General features: G+C 41.9%; 1 protein-coding gene across 3 annotated transcripts in view; it reads right to left on the bottom strand.

The window, feature by feature from the left end:
* The window catches only part of TBK1 (TANK binding kinase 1), a 428,747-nt gene that overhangs the window by 163,262 nt on the left and 253,139 nt on the right, over nt 1–12,346 (bottom strand). For all 3 annotated transcript variants that reach the window (XM_078676127.1, XM_078676137.1, XM_078676146.1), the window contains exons 10-13: nt 10,306–10,364; nt 9,617–9,708; nt 7,508–7,609; nt 4,886–4,964 (exon numbers count right to left, since the gene is read on the bottom strand). In XM_078676127.1, the coding sequence (XP_078532253.1) occupies nt 4,886–4,964; nt 7,508–7,609; nt 9,617–9,708; nt 10,306–10,364 (332 nt within the window). The remainder of the gene's footprint in view (nt 1–4,885; nt 4,965–7,507; nt 7,610–9,616; nt 9,709–10,305; nt 10,365–12,346) is intronic.

Raw genomic sequence — 12,346 nt, 5'->3', positions numbered from 1 at the left:
GAGGCACCCTGCATAAAAATGTAAACTTGGCTGAAAACCTTCAACCACCCCCTTTTGGGGACTATATCCTGCACTCTTACAGTGCATAATCATCTCCATCCTATCTACTCATCCCACCAACCATATTCATGACCTTACACAACCCCCACTATTGATCACACCCAACGCCTATTAATCTAATCTACCACTAGGAAACAGGACCAAATGCATAAAAGTAATTCCTTGGGAGCACAATACTAATGCCAGTAACCAAAAATAAACACACCAAAGATGATGGGAGGAATGCTTGCATCCCAATCTATCGTTCCTTCTTTGCTCATCATGCCATTTCATTTTGGACTCAGCTATATGTAAATCAGTAAGAACAGTCCAGCCTGAACTGCCAGGACGGGTACTCCCCGAACTGGAAAAGAAGCAACGCAAGACCAGCTGTGCCCTGATTCGATCTGAAAAGGGACTCACTTCTTGTACAACAATGGTGGTGCAGCATCTCCTGTCTTTATACAATTAAATTCTCAATAGCCGCCTACGTGTTTACTAGTTGAAAGAGACTATGGCTCATGGTGGCAAACAAGCAGTGAAGGAGTACTAGGTGTTGTAAGACACCCTTGGTTGATCGGGTCTTGCGATTTGGGTATAACTTGGAGGATGCTGCAAATTGCAAATGAGACAAGTTGCTATTTTATGGCTCATCATCAAACATTGACCATCTTGTAAAAATATAATCATGAGAAGTTATTTCATGTTCTCTGCTCTGAATGGCCCACTCTGTCGAAGCAACATGATTGTACCTGGTACCCACTGGGATTGATTCCAGTTCGTGAAACTGAGGGTTCTGGGGTGGCTTTCAAGTATGCAAACTAGATGAGTAGGTTGTGTGACAGGAGATAGAATATGTGCAATTTATTCTTTTTAGATGCCCAACGATCAAAGTTAATGTGACCAATCAGGAGAGAGGGATTTGCAGACACAGGAGAAAATACATAGTGTGATTACGAGGGTTGTTGACGACTAGATCTGTTATCGATTGATTATTTTAAATTTTAAATATTATTGTAGGTTTTCAAGTGTATATTTATGAAGAAATGTACAGTATGTTAACTAAAATAAAGAAGTAAATAAAGCACTCCCTGTACAAGAAACCTAAATCTTGAACTATGAGTCAACTTGATTCTGTTTCATCCATATATAGATCAAATCCCTTAAGCAGACCGACCGATTTCTCCACGCTCTTCTCATCTTGGTACTCTTACCAAGTGTGCTATCTCGGAATGTGAGTATTGTGCCCATACAAATGCTGGCAGAGCAGCAGCAGGGCCCAGCAGAGCAGGGCGGGGGGCAGCAGGGGCTCGCAGAGGTGTTTCCTGGGGCAGCCGCCCAGGTCCACCATGGTGCGGCTCCGAGCCCCAAGCCTCTGGTGGTGGTGCTGCTGCGCTCGGTAGCCCATTTAACTTACCGGGCACTCTGGTGGGGGCTCCTTGCGACGGCGGCAATCTCCTGGGCACTTCTCCGGTCTCCCTCTTCGGCATGGGAGACCGGCAACGTCCTCCGCTTCTCCCGGGGCTCCCTCCAGGCCACTGGAGCCCCGCGTGGACCGCCATACTTCTTCTCCTGGGCCGCCGTCCTGGCGGGGGCTCCTTGCGATGGCGGCAATCTCCTGGGCACTTCTCCGGTCTCCCTCTTCAGCATGGGAGACCGGCAACGTCCTCCGCTTCTCCCGGGGCTCCCTCCAGGCCACGGGAGCCCCGCCATACTTCTTCTCCTCCTGGGCTGCCGTCTTCCTTCTTCCCCCGGGCTGGGGGGGGGGCGGGCACTTCCGGCCGGCCGCGCTAGGATTGGCCGGCCGGCTAGTCACTTCCGGGTCGCCGCGGGCAGCGCGGCGGCCCGTCTCTAGCTCAGGCAGGCGGGCGGCGAAGTTTCCCGATGGATGCGCCGCTCTCAGGGCGAGCCTCCGATGGTGGCGAAGCTGCGGCCAATCGCAGCGCGGCTCCAGCGATGACGTGGCGGCTCAATAACCACTCCTAGCGCGGCGGCACTGAGGGGGCTCGACCGCCTCAGCCAATGGGAGGGCAGCCTCCTTCGTTCTTGCTCTCCGCGGCCCCGGCGAGATCCTCAAGTTATTCTCGGCCCCGGGCAGCGGCGGCAATCAGGGAGGCAGCGTTTGCACCGTAGTAGGAGGCGGCCGAGCGCTCGGGGTGCCACTAGTGCCTTACCAGATTCGGGGGCGTTCCCGAGAATCGGCTTTCGGCTGACGTAGCGTGACGTCGGCAAAAGCCAAAGAATCTCGGGAACGCCCCCGAATCTGGTCCGGCATTGACGGACAGGCCCCTCGTCCAATGGCTAGGCTCCATTTATGGAGCCAGCCAATAAATGACGAGGGCCGACCCAAACCCCACTACAGTTCTCATCAGGTTTTCGCCTGCGCGAAAAAGATGCGCAGAGCGCATCTTTTCGCCAGGCAAAACCTAAAAAGGATTCCTAGGCCGCAAGAAGTCAAGCAAAGCACCTACACTATGTGCTCATCCTGCTACATGAGCATAGGGTAAACGTACATGCCACAGACATGTCCCACATCGATGATGCGAAAAGCCCAGTTGTAGGGCACTGGCAGACAGATATAAATAGGAGGGGCTAGTGGGAACCTCTCCATGTGAAAAAAAGCAAAAATGCCTATTCTACAGCCTGGTGTACTGGACGGAAGTCATGATCAGTAAAGGAGAGTGCACACGGTGTGCAACTCCAGAGAACAAAGCCCGGCTATGGTTCTACTCAGTGTCACAGCTGGTCCTCGGTGTACCTTCATGACTGACCTGTGCACAGATGGCAAATATCCAAAATAAAGCAACTTGCTCTGGGGAAGTTGGGCAGGGGTGTTCACTCTCCCGAGCTATGCAGGGGAGCTTTTAATTTCAAACAGACGGGGTGTAGCATTTTCATTGTTATATAATACTCCATGGACTGCACAAAGGGCGGATGTAGTAACTTTTTTAAGGGATTTGAAGTGGGAAGAAATTAATTGCTGAAGCAAAAGAGATGAGAATGGGGTATCCAGGAATAAGCGGAGGCTGGAATCCTTGCTTATCGCAGACTGTATATACATCTTTGCCTTAGTTTTGAATCACTTCACCAATTGACGTGGTGAAGGAAAACTGAGAAGACAGAGATGGAGGACTATTTGCTGAATAATTCCATTCCAGTATTGGCCTTCAGTCAACAAAGTCCTTCAGCACCCTTGAAAACATTACCTCCCAGATAGTCTGATAACTCCTAATGAGACGGACATTGAAACTCTAAACTTTAAATATGTGAACCCTAGGTAATTACGGTTGCAGTGTGAGATAATCTATTGCCACCTATACCACATCCAAGAACAGTTCCTCCAATGAGAAAAGGGTCATGATGATATTAAATAAAAGATTCTTAAGGAAATACAGTGAGGCGTCTGTACATGAGTCAACCACTCTATATATTATGTCATTTGTAAGATGTAATGGCAAACTGATAATGTGAAGGGACAAGCAGTGAGATGAAATCTGGAGAAGTTTTCTTCTTGTCATTTGGAATCACTAGTTTGATATGAAAATCTGGGTATGAGACACTAGGGAGAATGTTTATCCCAGGCTGAGGTGATTAACGGAGGATCCAAAAATAATATTCTAGGCTTACTGCAACTGGGTAAAACATAATTGCAAGAAAGATGGATTTTAGAAAAAAAAAAAAGACTAGAGGTGCTGATCAAAATCATATGATCCTAAAGTAATTAGGATGGCCTATAATGTGGGACTATGGACCATTTCTTGACCATAACTAGTTTAAATGCTTTTCTCATAAGGTTTTTCCATTGTCATTGGTAGAGGTTGGAACCATCCAAATAGCCTGTGGGCACTACCACAGCAACACAGTGCAATGTCATAGAAACTATTGTTCAGATAAGGAGTTCAATCGGAAAATAAGAGAGAAAACCAAAGACCATCTCTTGAAACCTGCCTACTACCTTTTACTGATAATTTCACTCTGGTCATGTACTGCAATGATCAATGGCCAAGTCCTGCAGCTACAGTAATGACATGGCTTTTAAATGTCATCAGGAATAAATCTACAGATACAGGATCTAAAGTTAACAGTAATTTCTTGTGTGAGGGCGATAGTGTCAATTTCAAATGAGTAAAACATATATTTGGAAAAATAGGGCTGGAAGAGAAAACTGATTAGGACAGCCAATGTTTCCTATTATGGCTTCTGTTTTACATGTTATTAGCGAGCTGTTTCATATTTTAGATAGATGATGTTCAATATTGTGCATCCTGTATGTTTCCATTGCCTGACTTTATGGTACATGAGACCAGCAGAGTTAGTAAAAACATCGGGGCTCCATCCCTGTACAAATAAATATACAGGCTTTAACATTTTATTAAAAGTAGTGACTGATAATACGAATGTATTCAATAGACATAATCTCTTCTCTCACATGGCCAAATCACTAGACGGCAGACGAGAAAAAAACAACACCCTTTTAAGATTATTGGGATTTTGAGACGGGAAGGTTGTGCGTTTTTTTATCCATTACAAAACAGAAAGACCTTTAACACTATTACAGAGCATTTGTTCTTTGAAGGGCAATCCAACTATTACAGAAGAGCCATTTAGTGTTACCTCCAAGAAAACAAACCTAAGAATCGTTACGATCTTTATGAAAACCTGATCTAATTTATGAATTATGTATTTCCTCAAGCCAAATTTGAATTACACCAAGTGAATCAGGCCAGATGTGTCACTCCCCAAAACTTGTGTGCAATGTGTGAACTTAAGTTAAACAATTTATAATCCTTATTTCTTTTAACTGAATACAATTTTCAAAAGTACTAAACACCCAAAAAGATCTTACCCGGCGAAATTTGGTGTGAATATCTGAAATATCATCAAATTCGGATGCTTCCACATTTATCTGGATTAGGTTTGCAAATCTGTGTATACGAAAGCAGTTAGTAGAAAATAATATAATGAATAACCACTTTTCTAAAAAAAAAACATTTTTAGATTTAAAATGCATGCTTTCTTGTAAAATTAACATTACTTAAACTAAGTGTTTACAGTTGTACGACGATAAAGCACTCTTAAAGCATCGCAGTGCCAGTTGACAGGCTTGTCAGACATTTTGCTACTCACTGCAATATGCCAGACTGCAAGAATGTGAAGCATTTAAATGAAAAGTATCAAAAAAATGACTAAGGTTATTTTCAGTTTTAAATGAGATTAGAAGCAGTTGGGCTAATAAATATCTTGGAAATATAAAGTGGTAATGTTGATGTCTCCATTTAATCTCACTGATTTAAATGTGAGCCTTGTTTTTACTGCTGTCAGATAAGAGCAAATGTGCATTTCATATGCGTTTTTTGAGGGGTCTTGAGCTTCTCATTTTGAACAGGAGAAAAAATCGGCATGAAGATAATAAACATTCTTAAGTATAGATGTGTATGTTTATGTAACTCATATAACTCTATGACTTGTCCACAGAGTTCAAGAAAAGGGAGACCCAGACTGAAATGAAACAGTCACACAAATGTAAGTAAAAATGATGACATAACAGTTGCTTAGAATCGAGATAAGGGATAGTTTGAAAGGTACATCATTATGCATTTATAATAGGAAATTCACGATGGAGTGGGGAAACCTTCAAAGCCCAGCATCAGTGGGATTCGGAAGGCTGCTCAGTTCACGGTCTCCTCCCCAAAATCAACACTCAGAGTCTTTGAACTACAGACTGATTGTCACAATTGCAAACAGTGTGCAGAGACAACAGTCTCTGTGCCAGTCATCAATGACCTGTCAAATAATGCAGGCAGCTCACAGTGTTCTATACGTAACTGTTAAGAGGAAACAAGCAAAGATCTCCTGCCACTGTCCTCTGTGGTCAACATCACAGACCACAGAGAAACTGTCTAGTTCAAAGCTGCAACAGGTACACCTTTGTGAATGCGAAAATGGAACTAGGGAAACTTTGCAGTGTCCCTCAATTTTTTCTTAATGTCTTAAATAGCCCCTTCTACTTGAACTCTTGGCTAAGGCAGAGAGGTGGGTAGATCACAATTCGACCAACTCTGTCCCTGCTGGGAAGCAAACAAGGTCCAATGAAAGAATATCACCATTGCCACAAGGCCCAAAGCAGTGACAGGGCACCCATATAATAAGCCATGCGACGAGATTCATCCCATATCCCTTGATGAAGCTGTGACATTCCACAATTCTCCCTTGCCCCACTCAGGAATGGCATATTTAATGGAAGTGAATGTCGGATGACGTGATTTGAGTCCTGCACATCTGCGCTTTGGTGAGACATGATCAGGACTTCTGCCTTTGAATGACATGGCAAGAGTCCTGATCCCAAGAAGTAAGTGTTAATGCCAACTACTGGCACAAGGTAAGCACTGATTATACTCTCAGCTGCAGTCATGATTTCAAAGGCAAACAATTGAAAGAGAGCCCGGTACTTCTCGAAACAACTGCAAAATGAATAAGTAAGCCCCCATCAAACCAACAAGTTGTTTTTTCTGGACCAACTGAAGAAGATTGGGATTATTGATTCTGGACCTAAAGAGTGAAAGCTATAGTTCTCAGGGTCTAAGAGGTGTGAGTAGCAAGACAAGTTCAAGGACTGCTGAGGTAGAACCTCGCATGCTACTCGGTACTGCAAGAGGTAGGGTGAGAGCTGAGTTATGCTTATGTGCTCTGCCTGCCATGGACCTGCACATACATTTACTGATCACAGACCTGCACCTTGCAACACAGCGCCTTGTGTGCCCACACCTGGTAATATAGGGTGTAGCAACATTGTGCCACTCGTGATTGGGTAAGAAGTATCCACCTCAACATACTTGCTCCACTAAACTTGAAACAAATGCCCAAGATGGGGGACTGACTAATTCAGGGAATCTCTGCTGCCAAAGAGAGAGCCACTGAGAGTGAGAAACTACTCTATTCAGATAATGAATCTGCCCATACAGCCCAGAAACATCTATTCATGTAAAAGGTGATCAGCAGCAACAACTTAAACAAAGTCCTTGGCAATGTATACAGGAAGGAAATAAAACATGGAACACTAGTTCTATAGGCTTTGGTGACATCCATACAATAGTGCTATCAGCCTCTTGCTTTGTGATCTTTCTGGAACCAAGCAGTCTAAACCCAAATTATAAGGAACTGATCAGGCCACCATTCACTAACGTTAAACTATTTTAGGGCATCCTTAGCAGCGATAACTTTAAATGTCTTCACACCCTGCCATTTGGTTGACAAAATATGTAAACGCTTGCCCCATATAAAGGGATTTATGCAGAGGTATTGTGGCGTAATTGAAAGAAATGTGGTTTTGAGCAAAAATGGTCACAATGAGGAATAAAATCGTAAATATTGAAAAAAATATGGTAAATACGCGTGTTGGACCTAAAAAGACAAAAGCGATTACTTGTACAGACAATGTGGATATTTTCTGCAACCTAAAGTTACTTACAGTTTTGCAGCTTTATCTATACTTCTGTTACAAAAGTCCAAGTTAAGAGTCATTTCAGTTTTTTTGTGCACCGTTTCATTGTAATCTTCCTTGATTATTTCACTTGAAAAAGGAAAATGAAAATATTATCCTAAAAATCACCTCTTTATAAAAAAACACAAATTGTTAATTGTACATTGAACCTCAATCACGATACTAAAACCTAGATTGTTAATATCGAGTAAATGGTAAAATCAGCTTAAAGAATGCTACTGGGAATTAAAGAATGCTGCAATCATTAAAACAATGAAATACAAATGCATAGAGTAAACGGACTATCAAGCATGCAATGCTACTTAAAGAAATTTGAATTGGTAAGGGGAACAAAACAAATCCCACATAGTTTTTTAAGTAGCAAAAGGGGAGAGATAAGGTAATGATTTCAAAGTGCAAACTACGGATAGGCCGTTTATGAAAAGGGATTCAAAAGTCACTGTACAAATGGGAACATTTCAAGCAAATCAATATAGAACATTCTAAAAGGATTTCCTAAAGACTTTGATAGAGGTTTATACTAAAATGGCCCAGTACTCGATGACTACTGTAAGGAAGACTTAATCCCATAACAAAATTAAAAGCAGAAACTGAGACCTACACGCTACAATGTCTAAAAGCATAATTTCCTACGTTTTTTCCTAATCAGGATTCTGTATGTGAACCTCAACAGAAACTACAGTTTATTGGTGTTTTCAACTATCATAGGCATGCACATAATCACAATGCTCTTTTCCTCTGGTTTTATTTCTATTTACCCAAAAATTAATTTTTAAACTGCTGCTCATCGATCTCATTCTCCACTGCGTTGGAAAATCACACACTGGAGTCAACTAGTTATCCCCTGTCTTTCCTTCAATACTTTGCATGAAAGGTTTCTCTATCACAGTGACCTGCAGCTTTGCTGTCCGCATTCATGGGAAATGGTGTTAGAAATCTCTTTACACAGTGGTGGTCGTCACTGTGTAGTTATGGTTTAGCCGCAACTTCCATTGAAAAGTTATTTTTTTATTTGCCTATACATTTTGACCTTAATTTTCAGATGTGAAGGAAACTTGAAAACTCAGCTACGTTTTGGCATGCAAAATTTTGTGATCATCAGTCGAGAGGAAAAAAAAATGTATCTGTTTAGATGTTTTTGAGATATCGGAATTAAAAAAAAAGGTGCAAAGTAGGATTTACTGAGTTAATGCTTTTATATATCTCTGCCATTTTATACTTGCGAGTCAGTCCTGTCAATCACATTTTGAATTTAATGAGATGGACTGGATTAGAGAGCTAAAATGTTTTTTGTAGCCATCTTGAAACTCTGTCGCACTGACTCAAAGGTGACCGGAACCATGTCGGTTGTGGGTGTAATCTAGATGTATGGAACATATAAGGCACCCTGAGACAAAAGCACTGTTTTTGGTACACATCTCACAAGCTCACTAGCAGCTATTTCAAGTACTGGATTTGACCACTATTTTGTCTCAGACTCTAGAGTCGAAGTCGATTTGCCTTGAAATCAAATTCCGCTGGGCAAGGTCGGGGGCAGCAGGTGTTAGGCAATCAGGGTGTGTTGGGTAGAGGTTCTGGGGGCAGGCCCTCGCCAAACTCCTGCTGCTCATGGTCACAGGCCATGAGCAACAGGAGTTGAAAATTAAGAAAATCATAGCAAAGCATATGAAAATCACTGAGAAAACACCATGAAAAGCAGAGCTGTGGCACTGGCAGAAACGATAAACCCACTGAAAAGCACCAGTGATGGTTAGAAGCGCACACAACATAACTCGTGGAGTTCTCAATGCTCATAATTGTTTTTAAACTTGGTTTCTTCAGTGATAAGTTTCTATGGATTGACCATTTACCATGGCATGCATACATAGACACCAGAACAAAGACCCGATATCTAAATATAAAAATTAACCACCAATCCCACCAAATGTAATTGTAGAAACAAAGACTCAGTGTAGTGTAGATGAACAGAAGAACAGAAAAGAGACAGAAAACAAATTCCTTATGAGTGATACTCAACATGACCCAGTAAAGTTAGTAGTCAGATATATAAGAAAATTTCATTTGTTCGTTACTCACGTTAACCATCGTATTCCCTTTCGAATTAACTCCTGATACAGCAGTAAAGAAGCAGCAACCCTGCAGGCGTAGCATACTACTCCTGTTACAGCCTGATGTAAAACAAACAGTCAGTATAAATAATGCAATCTCTTCCTATGTTGCAGTACAAATCTTAAATCATTCAATATACTGTTATTCGGTTTTTGAACTTTAATGAGACATATAAAAGAGAGAGGAAGAAAGCCGGAGACAGGGAGGGACACAGGTTGCATGGGTGTTCAAACTGGAAGCATAGTGCCTGCCTCTTAGGCCAACCATGGCTGCTGATCATTCACGCCTTCAGCACACTAGTGAGATGCTAACTCCAGGCACAATCGTGTTTGTGGTGTGAAGCTTTTACACAAATATTAATTAATTGCATACATTTACAAACAAAGTAAACAGTTGCTTATTCATGTACACAACAATATAAAAACTCCCGGTTTTAAATTCGTTGATGAATTACATTGAAATCACATAATTTGATATCTCAGCCTTACATTTATGAATAATTGCTCAATGGCACACAGTCTATCATTAAACCTGTGTCACAGATGTCAGGCCCACACAGTGAAGAGTGCATGTTTAGGTCACATAATACCCTCAAGGATTGATGTGGGGTTCAAATGAATAAACAAAATGTGCACTGTCATCATATTGGAGCTTACCTTTGCCATACTAGCATCAATATCCAAGTCATATCGCTGGTGTATCTTGGGGAGTGCAACTGAAATAAAAATATATACATGTTCTCACAGTTTTCAGAACAAGTGCCAAACACAGAAAACAATGCAGATCTATAAATATAAAGCTGATCTGCATTTAACAACTTCTAAATAGATTATGGTGGTCCAAGATCATATTGCGACACAGTAGACTCCTGACTCTTAAAACTGATTGCTCTGAGAATACAACTTATTTAGTGTAGGGGTGGGCATACTTAAAAAGGTGAGGGACTCGTGACTTGGCATGTTTTTATTTTTACTTCTTTGCAAAAAGCAAAGCTTGTGAAGTTAATATAATAATAAACAGCAGCTTCAGTCGTCCTTTGCAGCATCAGGGAGGCATTCCTACTGCCACGAAGGGCAGCATACATATTGTTGTGGCTTGTCTGCAGTCCTCTGTAAGAGGCCACAAATAGGCACATCCTCTGCCCACCACTAACACTTGTATAGCCCCCCTGCCTTATTAAAATGACCCTCCCTCAACACGGAGTACAAATGCAGCACTAAGGCTGGGATTGCACAGCGCCTGTTAGAAATCTGTATTCAAAACCTTTTCAAAGAGGTTGGCATCTGTATGTCTGCCCAGATCATAGTTAATTAGGCAGCAGCGAGGCTTCTCCAAACAACAATAACTTACTAGGTAACAGCTACTTCTCAATATTTGGGACACCAAAGAATCAACGCAAACAGCCATTCTCCATGTGACAGCAGCATGAATTTCAGGATTCTGATTTGGATTATCTTCGGAGAATGGAGTCAGAACTCTCAATCACTCACTCATCCACTTACACATTCCTGTCAACTTAAACACCAGCTCCAGAGATCTTTCTGTAACTTACACCACACATGTCCTAATTGTACATGTTCTGTGAGCATTGAAAAAAATGTCAAAATAGTCCTCGAAGTAGACCCACTCCCTTTGACATTGAGCATCTTGACATAGAACTTGTGTGAAAGGGGCAACGACAATGAGATTCTGTAGACTTGACCCTAGACCTGCTCCCTTCTGTGGGAAAGAGGATGAAACTGGCCCCCAGGACCAATTTTTATGAGCTCAGTGATTACCAGTTTTCCATGTCGCAGCTCTGAGATGAACAACCTCTTTATTCCTCAGTCTCTAGTATGACGTCTTTTGATAAATGCCACACACCTTAATAGTATTAGAGTCAGGTAGGTAGATCATGCGCACATTTTGGCCATCCTTTTTTGATATGTTATTGCCATAGTTTAAAAAAAGAGAATGCAAAAAGGAGGGAGGAAAATAGCTCTCTAGAAACTGTTTAAAAAGCACTCCTACATTCGAAAACCTGCTGATAAAAACGGACACATATCCTTTCATAAGGTAAGGGCAAAAATGCCAAACACCCACCACATTCAGTCAAAAAAAGCAGCCTTTCTGTAAGGCAAAACAACCTTTTGTATGCTTATTCATTTAATAGAAGATACAAAATGCCCAATTAACATCCTGCTACGCATCATGCAATAGGACAGCTTAGAGTTCTTAACACAGAAATATTCGTTTTACACTTTGTTCTCTTAAGGTGTAAGATAAACAAATAAGTTACTTATCTTCATTAACGCTCACTCTGGTGAATACTCAAAGTGCAGATTCCTCACGTTGTGAATTTCCCACATGCACCAGACTGGATCTGGAAACTCTTGCAATATGGTGACAGGTGGTGCCATCATCTTTTGCCCCAGCCCCATCCCACTCCTGAACAGCATAAAGGCACCCTACTGAGTGCAGATATCACTTTAACCAACGGACCATTCTAAGCCCATGGACATGGAGCAGAGCTGATGAAACTGAATTTCACAGGCAGTGTCTCATCAAATCCTGCGGCTCAATACACTGAACAGGGAGGAGGGCAGAAGGTGGGAAATCTACGGCGAGAAAGTAGCCACCAGAAAGAGCATTACTAAAGTTAAGTAACTTATTATTCTGATGAATACTTCTAATTTCAAATTCCCCACCCTGTAAATC

The sequence above is a fragment of the Lissotriton helveticus genome, chromosome 1_1, assembly GCF_964261635.1.
Source record: "Lissotriton helveticus chromosome 1_1, aLisHel1.1, whole genome shotgun sequence".
Taxonomy (NCBI): Eukaryota; Metazoa; Chordata; class Amphibia; order Caudata; family Salamandridae; genus Lissotriton; species Lissotriton helveticus.
Note: the sequence above shows the minus strand (reverse complement) of the source record. Positions and strands in the feature narration are given on the sequence as shown.